This window comes from Nicotiana tomentosiformis, chromosome 11 (genome assembly GCF_000390325.3).
Source record: "Nicotiana tomentosiformis chromosome 11, ASM39032v3, whole genome shotgun sequence".
Taxonomy (NCBI): domain Eukaryota; kingdom Viridiplantae; phylum Streptophyta; class Magnoliopsida; order Solanales; family Solanaceae; genus Nicotiana; species Nicotiana tomentosiformis.
The window spans coordinates 65,866,447-65,882,952 of NC_090822.1; the positions used below are offsets into that span (position 1 = coordinate 65,866,447).

The 16,506-nt window shown below is 38.2% G+C and overlaps 1 protein-coding gene and 1 long non-coding RNA gene across 2 annotated transcripts; both read right to left on the minus strand.

The window, feature by feature from the left end:
• Positions 1-764: 764 nt before the first annotated feature.
• Positions 765-5,884, minus strand: LOC104098511 (V-type proton ATPase subunit c2). Its single transcript, XM_009605260.4, has 3 exons — positions 5,584-5,884; positions 4,352-4,637; positions 765-1,295 (listed from the first exon to the last, which is right to left on the minus strand). Exons 1-3 carry the CDS (start codon positions 5,660-5,662, stop codon positions 1,163-1,165), a joined length of 498 nt encoding a protein of 165 aa, XP_009603555.1. The 5' UTR covers positions 5,663-5,884; the 3' UTR covers positions 765-1,162.
• Positions 2,286-4,229, minus strand: LOC138900972 (uncharacterized). The gene is made up of 2 exons (XR_011412392.1): positions 4,107-4,229; positions 2,286-4,057 (listed from the first exon to the last, which is right to left on the minus strand). It is a non-coding gene; the product is annotated as an uncharacterized lncRNA (long non-coding RNA).
• Positions 5,885-16,506: the final 10,622 nt, after the last annotated feature.

The window sequence follows — 16,506 nt, forward strand, 5'->3', positions numbered from 1 at the left end:
ATTGCACTTATTTTGAAGAGGCATGTATGCAAATTGCCACTTAGCTATGCTAGTTTTAACATAATAATATGTATCTCATGCAAGTAACATAAATTATCTTTATTATATATTGTTATGTCTTGGCTGAACTACAATCTGTTGCTTCCTTGTACACTTCATTCTTTCTAAAAAGATCTTACTTGTTGGATTGATTTACTCCACTCCTTCACCGAATCACCAGTGGCCAGTGCCACTGCTCGTCACGTTAGACTGGGAGTACGAGATCGAAACCTTACAAAAATCGTACCGAACCAAACAAGAAAATACCGAACTGTACCGAATTATGCACAATTGATATACCGAATAGCGAAGTACCGAACCGTAATTCATAAATACCGTACCGAAATATCGAATGTCCACCCCTCCTGATTACTCTAGATCAGCCACACCCAAAGGTCAAAAACGACAATGGATAGATGCAAAAGAAAGTACTTGCTACTTAATAAAGCAATTTTTCTTACGTCTTCATTGAACTATCCGTCACATACCCGGCTCTATAGCTCACTCACTGGGCTCATCTATATTCTTGCCAGGTAAGGGAGGTAAACGATCCTTACTAAAAGATTCTTCATTCCCAAAACTCGAAACTCGAACCAATGGTTAAGGCCTTAAGGGTGAATGGATCTCAACTATCCCACTATATTGTTGTGAAGTTATTTCTTTCAATTTAACAAGACTGCTTAATCAAAACTTCAAATACTATGTAAAGTCACAGCTCGTCAAAGTGCAAAACACAGGATCAATTCATTTTCAATTGAAAGCACAAAGTATTCGAAGGCAGGAGTAGACAGAGAACCAATCCAAAACTAAAATGGAAACAGATATGGGGAGAAAAATCAAGAGATACAGAGCTAAAGAATTATAAATACTAAATTTGAAGTTGACATGAAATAACACAGGAACCTATTACATAAATCCTTTGTTGTCCTTGAGCATTAGATAAACTGTTATCTTTATTGATAAGAGATCCAATCTACAGCCGATCAGTAGATGTGAACCAATTCTGCAAGCCAAACAATCAACTACATGGAGCCCAAAACATGATTCAGCAGCCAGACTATCTCATCCAATGCGGAAGAACAAAAAGATAATTCACAGTTACGGAGCATAACATGCTCGTCTTCTACTCTGCTCTGGACTGGCCAGCACGAGAAGAGAGAATGATGCCAACAATAAGGCCATAAAGAGCCAGGGCTTCAGCGAAAATAAGAATCAGAATCATCCCAACAAAGAGCTTTGGCTGTTGCGCATTAGCTCTGTGAATAACAAAAACATGAAACAAACCATTAATTAGTTTCCCCTTATCATCTCAAGTTCAAACTCTCCTCCCTCCAGTAAGGTGAAAACGATGAAGCAGCAAACTGAATGACCGAACCGATTTTTAGGTTTCTTTTTAAGAAACCGTAGATTTTTATATAGATCTATAACCGCACCGATAATTAGGGTAGGTTTTTTATTTTATAAAAATAAACCAAAAAAATACCGAACCATACCGAATAAATTTTACATATGAAAAATATATTTATCTAGTAAGTTTAAAAATAATAATGCATTAAATTTTTCTTTGGGCCTTTGAATTATGCAAACTATTACAAGCCAACAAGTAATTAAACTCAAAATACTAATTCCTAAAACCTATTATGCTACATCTACTTAAACTAAGTTATTTCAAGTATCTTTATTAGCCAGACACAAAGTATTCTAGCGATAATGAGTACCAAACTACAATGTATTGAATATGTTTCCCTTTCATATAATTTAGATTTATCTTTTTGAATATTTAATTTTCTATATACTTTATTCTTGAATCTCAGCTTGGTTATTATCTTTCCACTCGTGTGATTTATATTTTCATTGCCTTTGCTTGGTTTCTTTTACGTTGTTGTAGAATAGTTGATGGATCTATACTCTAGCCATCTTTCATTTTTTTTAATTCATCACCCTTTAAACAGTAAAAATGTCTAAGAGAGATTTGTTAAGTCCTATAAAAGAACGTATGTTATTGCATTCTACTTCTACTGGTGAATTTTACATGATATTTAAAAAAATACCGAAAATTAACCGAACCGTATCGATACCGATTAGAAACCGACATAATTGGGACGGTTTCGAAAAGTCTAATTTTGGTTATACATAATAGAATAACCGAAAAATTGGTATGGTACCAATTTTATAATTTTACCATTGTCATCCCTACTTTTTAGAGCAGACTGATATTGCAATGGAAGTTATCATGGCACCATACTGGAAACTAACTCAGTTTATCTTTAACTTTTTCAATAAGTCAAAAATCATTCTATTAATATCACATCGCAATAGTGTAATCACTACTAGTAGACACCAACTGAAGTAACCAACCAAGTCCTATAACTAAGCAACAAATTCAACGAGATGACCAGAAGCACCATTATTCCATGATACAGAAGATAAAAAGGAAAAGTACAACTTTTAGTGTTAGTTACAATCTAGCTTCCTGTGGTCCTATCCAACATGCTGAAATGGCTAGTTATACTCCAAGGTTCTGATCCACCACTCTCCAATAGTCTCCCCTTAGCGCCTTTCCGCGCTCCCACCACCAATTCTACCCCTCTAATTTGACCTACTTCTGCAATCGACGTTGTGTGATCCAATCATACCTTAAAGAAAAGTTCTACTGCCCTTAACCAGCAATAGGTGAGCTTCAGTCGGCCATGAATGGATGGATCTCTAAAAAAGGGCAGCCCGGTGCACAAAGCATCTCGCATTCACGCAGGGTTCGGGGAAGGGCCGCACCCCAAGGGGTGTGATGTAGCTTAATAAAAAAAAGGGTCTTTGAAACTTTTGACAGAACAATCTATCTTTTAAAATGGAATAGGTATAGCCAGACCGATTAATACAGGAATGCAGAGACAACCATCGACTTAATCAAAAAGGGTCTTTGTTACTTTGGACACAATCTGTACCTTTTTACATGTAATTGGATAACAAAGTCCCATCAATACAAAAATAGAAGCAGAATAATTTCAACTAAGTTTGATCCAATGAGACACATTAAGTTTCTTCTGCAATTCTGTTTTGTGTCAAGACCATATGAACCATGCGTTTAGGATATTCTTACAAATACTGGTAACCAAGACAAACACAATATGATCAGCATATGGTTAATGCAGGAAGCAAATACAAAAAATTTAGTGGTCTAAGCTCATCAAGGAGTTTCAGGGCACAGCACAACAAGACTAAGAGCTCCATGACAGAAACTTTTTATCTGATTGGTCAAAACAGCAATGTCGACAGAATGCTGGTGATAATAATGGTAGTGATTGTGTACCGTGTAGGCGCAGTTATCAGTCTGAAGAAATTATGCAGTTGTCTTAGTCATTTTATGAAAGGGGAGTCTTGGAGAAGCAGTAAAGTTGTCTCCGTGTGACCTATAGGTCACGGGTTTGAGCCGTGGAATCAATCACTGATGCTTAGTCAGGGTAAACTGCCTACATCACACCCCTTGGGGTGTGGTCCTTCTCCGAGACCTTGTGTGAATGCGGGATACTTCGTGCACCGGACTGTTTTTCTTAGTCATTTTATACTTTCTTTTTTTATCATTAGTCATTTTATACTTTCATTGAAGATGAAGCTTCACTTTTCCGTTTGAAATGTTGATATAGTCCCCAACATGAAGAACCTTTGCATATTTTCACAACATGAACTCAAGGTCAATTACCTGAAAGTTATCATATAGGATATATACAATCGGAACTAAGTCCGCACAGATAAGAAATAGCTCATAAACTTGAGAACACTCCAGTAGCTTCTTCAAGCACACAATTCACTATCATTCGTTAAGACAAACAAGTAAATCCATAACAAAGGCATTCCCCATCATTCATTTACGACAAAACAATTAAAGGCAATAAAAAAATATTCCTAATTTCAGTATAATAATAGTAGACAAAGCTAGAAGATCCACTACATAGAAAAATCTAAAAGGTAGCCAGACGGCATGGCACTAGTAATCATCCAAACCCACAAAAGAATGGCACTACTACTATTTCGGTGTTAAGGAGATTCTTCTTTGACCATGGCGCTACTACTATTTTGGTGTTAAGGAGATTCTTCTTTGGCCAAGATATTTTCAAATACTTTTAAAGCATTTTTAGCAATAAATTGTGATATATAGTATTTTTCTCATGCAATTTCTAAATATGCAAAATGAGAATTAAGAAAGCATGTCGGAAGAAAATAAATGTGCTGACAACTCTGAGTTCAGTGAGGAAGTATTTCAAAACCAATAAGAGGACAATGCATCCAAGAGACAAAAGTATCATAAGAAGATTACCTAACACCAGCATCACCAACGATTCCGATGGCCATACCAGCAGAAAGGCCAGCAAGGCCACAAGCAAGACCAGAAGAAAGGTGAGCATAGCCATCAAAAAGATAATAAGACTTGGTTTTTGGGTTAATGCCAGTACTGATTATCACAGCTATAATCAATCCGTAAATACCCAAAACTCCAGCCATAACCACGGGCACAATAGACTTCATCACTAGCTCTGGCCTCATCACACCCATAGATGCCACTCCTACCCCACTCTTAGCAGTACCATAAGCTGCCCCCATACCTGAAAACATTGAACAGAGACAAACAAACATAATTAGCATAAATAGCAGAATGTATTTTAGCAGCAGCGATTCACACATACTATTTTGAGGCTCATAACCTCATAGTAGAAAACTTCTAGAGATCATAAAATTATAAACAATTAAACAAAACTAGCACTTAGAACAATGTAGCTTTGTGATAGCAGATCGGATGCACCAACTGCCTTCAACTCAACCTACACACACACACACACACACAAAAAAAAAAAAAAAAAAAAAAAATCCTTAGCACCAGGGTTGGAGCCGTGTACCCACTACCTACCTTTGTCTCGACCTATATACAAACAACAATAACAACAATGCCTGCCTCAGTCTCAATCAAGTTGGGTCCGCTATAGAATGCCATCTTTCTCCAATTAAATTCATCTCAAATCAATCGACCTATATCTAGACAAATTGTAAAAACCACAAAAATTATCACTAACAAACATAACTAGCATTCGCGATGAGCGTTGATTTGTGATACTGGTGCAGCTATATACAGTTGAAAACTTTTAAAGTCATAAAAAGTTATACATCAACAAGCATAATTAGCATTAGGAACGAATGTAGCTTTGCACCGTGCGACTCCTTATCGTTAAAGAAATGGACATTGGGCCTAACTCAAAATGCCCAAGTCCATATAAGGAGACCAACCATCCCTTCATTGTGGATGTGGGGCTCAACACTTATACGTGTCAGGTGTAGTTAGATAACTTTCAAACTAAGTTAGCACGCATTATCACAAAGAGAAAAATAATACTAGTGGGTGCAATGATCCTTCACATCCACTAGCTTAAATTTTGGATCCACTAATGATTAGCATAGGATTGACAATTCAAACCCTAGATCTATGAAAGAAATAAAGAGATGGATACTGAAATTTGAGGAAGAAAAAGCAAAAAGAGAGAAGAATAGAGTACAAACAGGAGAAGACTAAGGCAGCGGCAGCGCCGAGGAAGCCGAAGAAGGGAGCCGTTTCATCGCCGCTGAAAGTCGACGCCATTGTTTTGCGAAGTTGTTTATGGAATTGAAAAGTGTGAATGATCGGATCTGAAAAGTTCCTGTATTTCTTCGCGTCTCGTGAGAGAGAAAATAAAGTGTTTTTTATTTTATGTGGCCCTGTCTGTGCGGAAGATCTCAATCTCGGTCTTAAAACGAATTTAGAATTGCGATCGTCAAACTACCTAGGAGTAGGACTTGCCCTGCATCTCTTCTTTCTTTCTTTAAATTAAAAAGTTGAGTTAATTGGATTAGTGAACAGTAACAAGATTAAAAAGCGGTGTTCAATCAAATCAAAAAATTTTATTTAAAAAGTTGAGCTAAATCAAAAATATATTGAGTAAGGAAAATTTGAACCAATTGATAAATAAGTATATTTTAAAACTTTATATTTAATTTTCTTTAAAAAATATGTCTAAAATTATTTGTAATCCTCTCATGAAATGTACTTTTTTTTTAACAACAAGCAACAAGCTAGCACTATATTTAATAGAACTATCATAGGGGATACATTTTATATATTTTAAATAATACTTGAACTATCATAGGGGATACATTTTATATATTTTAAAATACTTGACTTTAATGTGTATGTTAACTTTCTTATCAAGTGTTATTAAAATGCTTCAATCTCTTTATTCTTTCATTTTCTCAAGTCAAGATGTATAAAACTCATAATATCTTTTTTGATTCTGAGATAGAGTTATATTAGTAATTTTTAAAATTAAATAGAATATATCATTATTTAGATTTTCTATTGATCTTTAGGTGTTTAGTTATCAAAAACTTTAAGCTTGAAAGATTATTGTCAAGATAAAGAAATAATTATTATGTGTTACGAAACAAATTCTCCAATAAGAATAATGTTTACCCGAAAAATGAATAGAGTTGAATTTGTACGTAGTTCTAAGGGTATGTGGTATAACTTAACACAAATCGTAAGGATAAATAGAAAATATCAAATACGGATTGTAAAGAATGAAAAATAAGTAAGGTTGGAAAGAAGATGATTTAAGGACTAAGCAAGATGAATCAATCTATGAAGCTAAAAAGAATAACTCTTCAATATAGGAGTGTATGGTATTTGAGTTACAATGTAAGCAAAAAACTTGCCCTTTACAGAAATGTAGTCATCCTCTTTATAGTGGAGAATCATACTTTAGATATAATTAAAAATACATAGTGGGAAACCCATGATAAATCAGCTTTTCTCTAATTCCCGCCGAGATTGTCTCCCTTAGTGCGATTGCAACGGCTCTTATCTATGAGCTCGAGCTTGATCGGACTCAGTGTTGGTCGGTATTATTTTTAGATCTCGATGCCAACTCGGGGTCTGGTAATGACTCGGGCTCGGTATCGGTTGGCTTTTGCCCCTTAAGCTCAATTCCATAATATCTCATCATAGTTCGATTCGGACCCGAGCACGATAATGACTTTGAACTCGGTGTTTGACCTGTACCTGAAATCTGAAGCTCGTTCGTGCCATCTTCGGAACCCATCTCGATATTACGAAGTTTTCCTTTGGTCCATTATGATCCCATCTCGATCAATCGTACGAAAGCCGAAATCAATTTTGACTGTATACAGACAGTCCCCTTATTTCTCGGGAAGGATATGGCGAGAAACGATATGATTTCTCAATGGCTCGATTGGATATGTACTGACGTTTGTATCGAGCCCGACCATGACGTACGTGATAGCTGTTCCGTTGGTTTAGTTTACCAAGGCATTTAATGCGTGTTAGATGGTGGTCGGCCACCGCTGATATTGAACCGCCATTGCTTCAATCTATAAATAGCCCTTCCTTTTACCATTTATCACTTTTACATCTTCAATCTTCCAAATTTTTCAAGTTCTTTTTCGTATCTTGTGAGTTCATTCGTAAATCTGTGATTTTTCTCTGCAAAATCCTTCTTCAAAACCACCAAATCTTTGTCACCTTCTTCTATTCTCGATCTTTAAATTCAAAAATGGCGAAAACATCACAAACCATTCCTCAGAAAGAGAAAGCTTCTTCTTCACAGCTTGCCACCGACAAAACACCGGTAGAGCCATGGCCTGAGGAGTGCGTTCCTGAGACGTGTGTTCTTACCTCTGATTTTAAGGTTGATAAAGGCTCGTCGGTTCCCGACCGATGTGAGCCAGTATCGAGGTATATGTATTCGATAACCGAGAGGCACCTCAAATAGCTAAAGAAAGATTGCAATTGGGAGAACAAAGAAATAGTAATCCCGTCTTCTGACGAAGATATCACCACTTACGTGAAATAATTTTTAAGTGTGTATACTTACCTTTTCACGTTAGGTCCCCTCGACCCCGTTATTATTGATTTCTGTCGTCAATACCAAATAACCCTAGGCCAGATCCATCCTTCTTTTTGGCGGATCGTTATTTTGATCTGATACTTCCCGAACAAAATCGAGGGAATGCCTTTCACCTACGACCATCTCATCCGATTGTACTGTCCTCGCCTCTTTCAAGGCAGGTTAATAAAACTTCAGCGTCGGGCTACCAAGGTTCTGTTCTCGAGCATAGACGAGGATAGGGATTGAGGTTGGATAGGCAGGTTCATTCGAGTAAGGACTTCGGACCCGATTCCGACTGAAAAGATGCCTTTTTCCGAGGAGTGGAACATGAAGTGTAAGTGTAATTCTACTGTTATCTCCTACTATTTTGCCCTTTCATTTCTTTTCTCACCGATATCCCCTTTTTGTGATGCAGCTGTTCCCTAGATGCCCGGCGCAGTTTCCGATCTCAAGAATTGGGTACGAGATCTGGCTTCGACCTCTACATACGCCGAGCGCTCATGGCGTGATTTGTCAAAGGGCCGATGGGAGGCCAAAAATCATGATAAGCCCCTTTCTCGTATTTTTGGTAGTTCGAACAAGATGCTTTCCATATACTTCAATAAATTTTTCTATATGTAGGTGTGGGAAAAGATGCGGTTTTGAGGCCCTCGTCCATCGAGAAAGAGGCTACGGCCTCTGTTCCAAAGTCGGTGAAGGATAATAAGAGAAAAAGGGCCTCCGCTTTCAAAGATCCAAAATCAAAGACGAGGATGGCTCGTAAGCCAAGGAAGAGTATCATTCCTTTGACCGTAGAATCAGTTCTGCATCTAAGGGATGAAGACAAAGAAGAAGAATAAAATGACGGGTCCGTGCTGGCAGCCCGAATGAAGAAAAGCATCGATGCCCCAAAAGCAGCTAAATCGATGGTGATTTATAAGGCTCCGCCTCGGATCGAGGAGATATCAGAGGAAGGCTCGGGCAAAGTCCCCGAGTCATTAGCGATCGAGGATGCTTCCTACGGAAATCAACAAACGGTGGGTGCATCGGAAGGGGTCGGTCCTGAAGCTCTCCAAACTGAGGAGAATGCCCCAAGCGAGTCGCTTGGGGCAATAGTAATCAGAGATTCGCCCACTCTCCCTGCCTTTTCTGAAGGGGCTATTCGGGAAGCCCAAGCTTTGGGGGCCCTCGAGATGAACCGGTCTCATTAAGAGGAGGACCCCTTCTGTGATTTGTTTACTGGGGTCAAGGACGCTGCTGGCCCTAGTGATGTGTCGGGCCTTCTCTGCGAAGTGCAACTAGCTCTGAATCGGATCGGGTAAGCTCTTAACTCTCTTTGTTGATATTACTTTTTATTTTTTTCTATTCTTTTCTAACTTCTTTTCTTCTTTCTTCGCAGGCCGTAGTGGTTCATCGAGAAGCATGTTCTCATTCTCGAGCTGAGCTGCATCGGTTCGAGACCGACCTCCGATGGTTTACGGAGGAGAGGAATGCCCTTAAACTCTTTTCTGGGCAAAGAGAAGAAGAAATCAAAGGTCTTCGAGCTGAGTTGGCCAAGACTCATCAAGACCAGACCTACCTGACCGAGCAGGTATTGATAATATTAAGAACTCCTGGGCTTGATTCAGGATTGGAGGCTAATATTTTGATCTCACAGCTGCAGAAGAAACTTGAGACGATCGGGGCCAGCTTCGTGAGGAAGTTGATACAATAAGGGCGGAGACCATGGGATGGAAATATGGCATGGACCGTCTTGCTGCAGAAAAGGAAACTATTCGGGCCCAATTGTCATCGACTGCAAGCCAACTTCAAGGCATGAAGGAGAAGAGCTTGGTTCAAGCGAGAAGAATAGAGGAACTCGAGGCTCGGTTGGCCTCCGAATTTGCTAAGGCCAAATCTGATGCCGAAAAAGTAAAGTCCTATGCGGATGCATTAGTGGTCGTCTATCGGGCGGATGCTGAAGCTGCTCAGGTACAAGCAAGAGAGGCAGTCGAGACTGCCAACACCCAAGCACATTGGGTTGCTGAACTTGCTAAGTGCCGATCTCGGAGTGAGTCCCTCGAGGAGATCCATGCTCGAGGTTTCGATCTCACTGAAGAAATAAAAAGGGCTAAAGAGCTCGAGGTCGATGCTGAAGCCTTGGCTTCCGATGATGACGATGATGATGATGACGATGATGATGGGAGCAAGAGCGAGTCAGAGACCGGGGAGGATCCCGATGGAGAAGAGACCGCCCCCGGAGATAACTAAGAAACTTAGCCCTTAGTTTCCATTCCGGACGTTGTAAACAATCTTGTATACATATTTAAATATCTTTTCTTTTCCCAACTTGTCTCTGTTTTATTAAATAATGTATTTACGTCTAGTCAAAGACCACCGATTCTGCCAAGCACACACTTGTCCCAACACATGCACCACGCAGACGAAACACATTTTTAAAATGGATTTTGAAAAAGCAAACACCAAAGCTTAAAGTCTCACTTATCTCGCTAACAGGAAGTTGCCCAACCTTGCGACGTCTAGAATACTAACCAAACAGCTTCCAATGACCTCAATCTATAGAAAATATTAATTATCAATGTCAATTATGCTAGTCGAGATCAACTCATAATTCTTATCCAATAATTGACATGCTAACGAGTCAATTAATACCTTACTCACATATCTAAAACTCATTCATCTTAATAGGTTTTTGCGTTTTATTTGCAATAAAAGAAATATGAAGTTAAGCTTCTCCCAAAGATTCCAAAAGGTTTACATGTTTCCTTTCGATGAAGGCAAGAAATCATTTTTCTTTTGCGTTCATATTGTTCAAAATGCATAATAAATTTATACATAATGCTTCTCTTCAGTACTATTTAAAATTGACACCTTCATTAAAAAGATAATTTAATAGCACTATGAGACAAGATATTTGACCCAGTTACTCTTTATCTTTAACTAAAAGAGCGCTAGTGAACCTATCGAAATAAATATGTATTTTATCCACCCAATAAACATTGAAACAATGAAGAAATATAAAATTATAATGTAAGTATTCCCAAATCCATAAGGAGTGAGAAGTGACTCGCCCCAGAAACGCCTTTTAAAACAGAGGTAAGAACCACCAATATCAATATCTATCAGATTATAAAATTTGCAACGCCACATAATCCTTTAACAATCTATAAAATATTATATAAGAAAAATAAGGGCGAGCCCACGATTTTATTTTTAAATATTTGTGTTCTAAGTACTAGACTTTATGCCTCACTAATATATACACTTGTAGCTATATGTGAGTTGGGATATTCAAGTCCAATTACATGAATATGTAATTTAAGTAATCTAACAATAAATGTATATCACAAAAACAAATTCAATGTGCAGATTTTTTTTGACTCAAAAGGGCAAATCTTAAAGAGCTTTGTCTATCATTAAATAATAAGGTTTCCATTATTAAGTTTCATTTATATTCCCATGGTCAAACAAGCAGGATAATGTCTCACTTTGGTTCCAAACTCAATTTTTGTCATAACTACAACTAAATTAATGATAATTACTTTCCAAAAATATATAGCCATTGGGGTAAAGTTAATGATGCGCCGGGATACCAATAAGGGATTAACGATGACTGTTCTCAATGATGTACACCACCGACGACCTCCTAAAGACTTCTTTCTAATTGTGTGCGCCGTCGACTACTACCGAAGCCTTTCTCTCTTTGCATTAGTTGATAACCGTATTTACTTATTCTCTCTACCCTAAGTCTTTACATATGGTGTAGCCCTTGGGCTTTATAGTTGAGTGAGTGTTGCTCGAACTCGTTGATTTACCTTAAGTTTGTTTGCATAATAAATCTTAAAATAGAGGAATATTTCTTGGATATAAGATATCGGTAAAGAAGAAATTTTTCTTTGTAAGTCATTATACATGTGTTCATATTTTGCGTCAGGGCTCGGGCCAATTATATGAGCATGGTTCGTTTTGACCATTTGGCTCTTACAATTTTTCCTATCAGAACCCTGTTGTTATGAAGTAACTTTCTTGCATCGAACTTGACATATTTGAGGGGTAATGCCCCCCTCCCCCAGTATTCGAGGTCGATTGTAAAGAGGCCTCGGATACTGTCCCTTGCCAAAAAACCCATTTGGGATAAAACCGGTCTAAGGAAAAAAGAGTGCAACGCGTGCTTTCAGACCTAGGGCTTCGTATTGAAGGATCTATCCTTGTTCTTGATCGAACTCCAGCAAGGGTTAGTTTCAAAATATAAACGAATATAGGAGGGTCGTACCTTAGCAGTAGTATCGTTTTAGGTGCGACACATTCCAATTGTTTGATAGTTGTTGCCGTTTATAATACCAAGCTTGTAGGATCCTTTTTCGATGTTTTCGAGAACCTGATACGGTCCTTCCCAGTTTGGACCCAGTTTTTCTTCATTTGGATTTCGAGTATTGAGGGTGACTTTTCTTAGCACTAAGTCCCCGAGTTTAAAATGGCGAAGCTTGGTTCTTCGATTATAGTATCTTTCATTTCGCTGCTTTTGGGCGGCCAATTGGACGAGAGCAGCTTCTCATTTTTCATCCGATAATTCGAGGCTAGTATTCATAGCCTCGTGATTTGACTCTTCTGTTGTATATCGAAACCTGACACTGGGTTCCCCGACTTCTATTGGAATCAAGGCTTCAGAGCCATATACTAAGGAGAACGGGGTTGCCCCCGTACTAGATTTTGATGTTGTTCGATATGCCTCAAGAACTTCGGGTAGGATTTCTCTCCATTTTTTCTTAGCGTCGTTCAACCTTTTCTTTAGGTTTTGAATGATATTTTTGTTCGTTGATTCGGCATGTCCGTTCCCACTAGGGTGATACGATGTTGATAATATCCTTTTTATTTTGTGGTCTTCGAGGAATTTCGTCACCTTGCTGCCGATAAACTGTTTCCCATTGTCACACACTATTTCGGCGGGTATCCCGAATCGACATAAGATATGATCCCTGATAAAGTCTATAACCTCTTTCTCTCTTACTTTCACGAATGCCTGTGCTTCAACCCATTTAGAGAAATAGTCAGTCATAAATAAAATGAACTTAGCTTTACCTGGGGCCGATGGCAGAGGGCCGACGATATCCATTCCCCATTTTATGAATGGCCTTGGGGATAGGATTGAGTGAAGTTGCTCTCCGGGCTGATGGATCATTGGTGCAAAGCTTTGTCATTTGTCACATTTTCGAACAAACTCCTGTGCATCTTTGTCCATATCGATCCAATAATACCCTGTCCTGATTATTTTTTGGACTAATGAATCAACACTGGAGTGATTTCCACAAGTACCCTCGTGAATCTCACGTAGGATGTAGTCGATGTCTCCTAGACCTAAGCATACTGCCAATGGTCCATCGAATGTTATTCGGTATAATATTCCATCTGCAGTCAATGTGAATCGAGCAGCTTTGGTTCGTAGGGCCCTCGAATTTTTAGGGTCCGATGGGAGCTTTCCGTTCTCCAAGTATTCAATATATTTATTCCTCCAATCCCAGGTTAAGCTTGTAGAATTTATCTCGGCATGACCTTCTTCGATCACAGATCTCAAGATTTGAACGACAGTCCCCGAGTTTATCTCGTCTTCCTCGACTGATGATCCCAAATTTGCAAGTGCATCGGCATCACCGTTTTGTTCTCGTGGTACATGCTGTAAAGTCCACTCTTTGAAATGGTGCAAAGTGACCTGTAGTTTGTCCAAATACCTTTGTATTCTATCCTCTCGAACTTCGAAGGTTTTGTTTACTTGATTTACTACTAGTAAAAAGTCACATTTGGCTTCAATGACTTATGCTTCCAAGCTTTTAGCTAGCTCGAGACCTGCAATCATGGCCTCATACTCGACCTCGTTGTTAGTCAACCTAGTAGTTTTGATAGATTGCCTAATAGTGCTACCCGTAGGCGGCTTTAAAATGATGACTAGTCCGGACCCTTCACGTTCGAAGCCCCGTCTTTGAAAAGGATCCATACCCCCGATGATGTACCCGATTTCGACAAGAGTTCCTTTTCAACTTCGGGTATGAGGGTTGGTGTGAAATCGGCCATGAAGTCCGCTAAAATTTGAGACTTTATGGCCGTACGGGGTTGATATTCGATATCGTACCCACTGAGTTCGACGGCCCATTTGGCCAATCGGCCTGATAGTTCGGGCTTGTGCAAAATATTTCGAAGTGGGTAAGTGGTTAATACGCATATGGGGTGACATTGAAAGTATGGTCTTAACTTTTTAGAGGCGCTTATCAGTGCAAGTGCCAATTTCTCTATGTGTGGATATCTAGTTTCTGCTTCTCCTAAGGTTCGACTTACATAATAAACGGGAAAATGCATACCTTGCTCTTCTCGAACTAGGACACCACTTACCGCGATTTCCGATACTGCCAAGTACAAGCAAAGTTTTTCATCTGTTTTTGGAGTATGAAGCAGTGGTGGGCTCGATAGCTATCGCTTCAATTCCTCTAATGTTTGTTGCCATTCCGGGGTCCAAGCGAAATCGTTCTTCTTTTTGAGTAGAGAGAAAAATTTGTGGCTTCGATCTGACGACCTTGAAATGAATCGGCCTAAGGCAGCAATCCGTTCCGTTAGCCTCTGCACGTCTTTTATACTGTCCATGATGGCGATGTCTTCGATGGCCTTGATTTTGTCGGGGTTGATCTCGATCCTCCGATTTGATACCATGAAGCCGAGGAACTTGCCCGAACCAACCCCGAAAGCACATTTCTCGGGGTTAAGCTTCATGTTGTATTTACTTAAAATCTCGAATGTTTCCTGCAAATGAGCTAAATGGTCCTCTGCGCACAGGGACTTAACTAGCATGTCATCAATATAAACTTCCATTGATTTACCTATTTGTTCCTCGAACATTTTATTTACTAGGTGTTGGTAAGCAGCTCCTGCATTTTTTAGCCCGAAAGGCATCACATTATAACAATATGTTCCATACTTGGTGACAAATGAAGTCTTTTCCTGGTCTTCCGGGTTCATTTGGATTTGATTATACCCGAAATAGGCATCGAAAAAAGTAAGGACCTCGTGGCTGGCCGTGGCATCAATTATGCGATCGATGTTGAAAAATTGTGTCTATGGGCCTAGCCCCATTCCTTACCATCAATTTTGTCCCAACTACTTCATTACCCAATCAATATGTGTAGTAATAAATTGAGATAATTTCGCTTTTAGCCGTTCGGCTGAAACTTTTTACAAACTCTATCTCAAAAATCTATTATGCAATTTGAAGCCAATAACTAATTATAATAGCTAGCCAGCTCGGCCTCTTTATCATTCATCGCTTATATCTGGAAGTCTAGCCCTTCCCAAAATCGAGAACGACATTGAGTACTGAACCAATAAGTTAGTGGCAGAAATTAACTAAGATAGTGTTAACATTCCCGAGTTCAACACCAAATACAGAACCTACATGAATTATTAACTCGGTTTGCAACGAAGATGTAGAAATCGATTTTGCCATATATGTTGATAAACACAAAGCTAAATCTTTCTTTTACCCACTCAAGATCCAATTTACAAGTGGTGCCACTTCTTGCTACTTTTGTTTGCTGAAAGATGTTAAACATAATAAGCGTAAGGTTTTTTCCTTTGTCAATCAAAACATGTTGTTAATTACCTTCATAGCCGCCACATGATAGGAACAGAAGAAATTCAAAGAAGCACCATCCTGGATATGTTTTAATCATATAATAGCATAATAACTAAAAATCACAGTAAGATGCATCACATCAATTATGTAATGACTGGTTTTACAACTGTGTAGTCATTCAATAAATAAAAAAGACTGTCACTATATACAAAAATATATAAATAGACTGCCACTATACAAAAAATATACAAAATAGACTGTCACTATACAATTTATATACTAAATAGACTGTTATTATACAAAAAATATACAAAATAGATATCACTATACAAAATATATACAAAATAGATGTCACAATATAAAATATATACAAGAAAGACTGTCACTATACAAAAAATATATAAAATAGACGGTCATTATACAAAATAGACTATCACTGTATAATTTATATACAATAGATTTTCACTATACAAAAAATATATTAAATAGGCTGTCACTATACAAAATATATACAAAATAGACTGCCATTATACAAAAAACATACAAAATAGACTGTCACTATACAAAAAATATACAAAATAGATATTTCGGGCTATTAGATGTAATATGTTTGGGTCGAAGGAAAATTTCGTGTAAGTGAGAAAAAATATGGGCTATTAAAAGTTTGAGGGGCTAGAGAGAGTAGTTTTCTCTAGTAAATTAGACCCCACCTGTTGGGATCAAACTGGGTTTGTTATTGTTGTTGTTGTTGTTGTTGTTGTTGTTGTAACTATTTAAATAAATTTTATAACTCTTAAGCTAATAAGAATGTATAAAGTTTTCAGTTTTTACATTCTCCTCCACTTAAATAAGCATTCGTCGGACGAGTTAGAAAGTGTACCTGAAATCTCAAACCGTTGGTGGTACTTGCTTAATATGTGTGCTTCAGATTCCCACGTAACTTCCTCT

What these genes read in the sequence shown, in the direction of transcription:
- LOC104098511 (XM_009605260.4), bottom strand. Translation starts at nt 5,662, where the DNA reads ATGGCGTCGACTTTCAGCGGCGATGAAACGGCTCCCTTCTTCGGCTTC. An exon ending in CGCTGCCTTAGTCTTCTCCT is followed by an intron (nt 4,638 to 5,583) that starts GTTTGTACTCTA and finishes CAATGTTTTCAG; the next exon opens with GTATGGGGGCAGCTTATGGT. An exon ending in GTTGGTGATGCTGGTGTTAG is followed by an intron (nt 1,296 to 4,351) that starts GTAATCTTCTTA and finishes TGTTATTCACAG; the next exon opens with AGCTAATGCGCAACAGCCAA.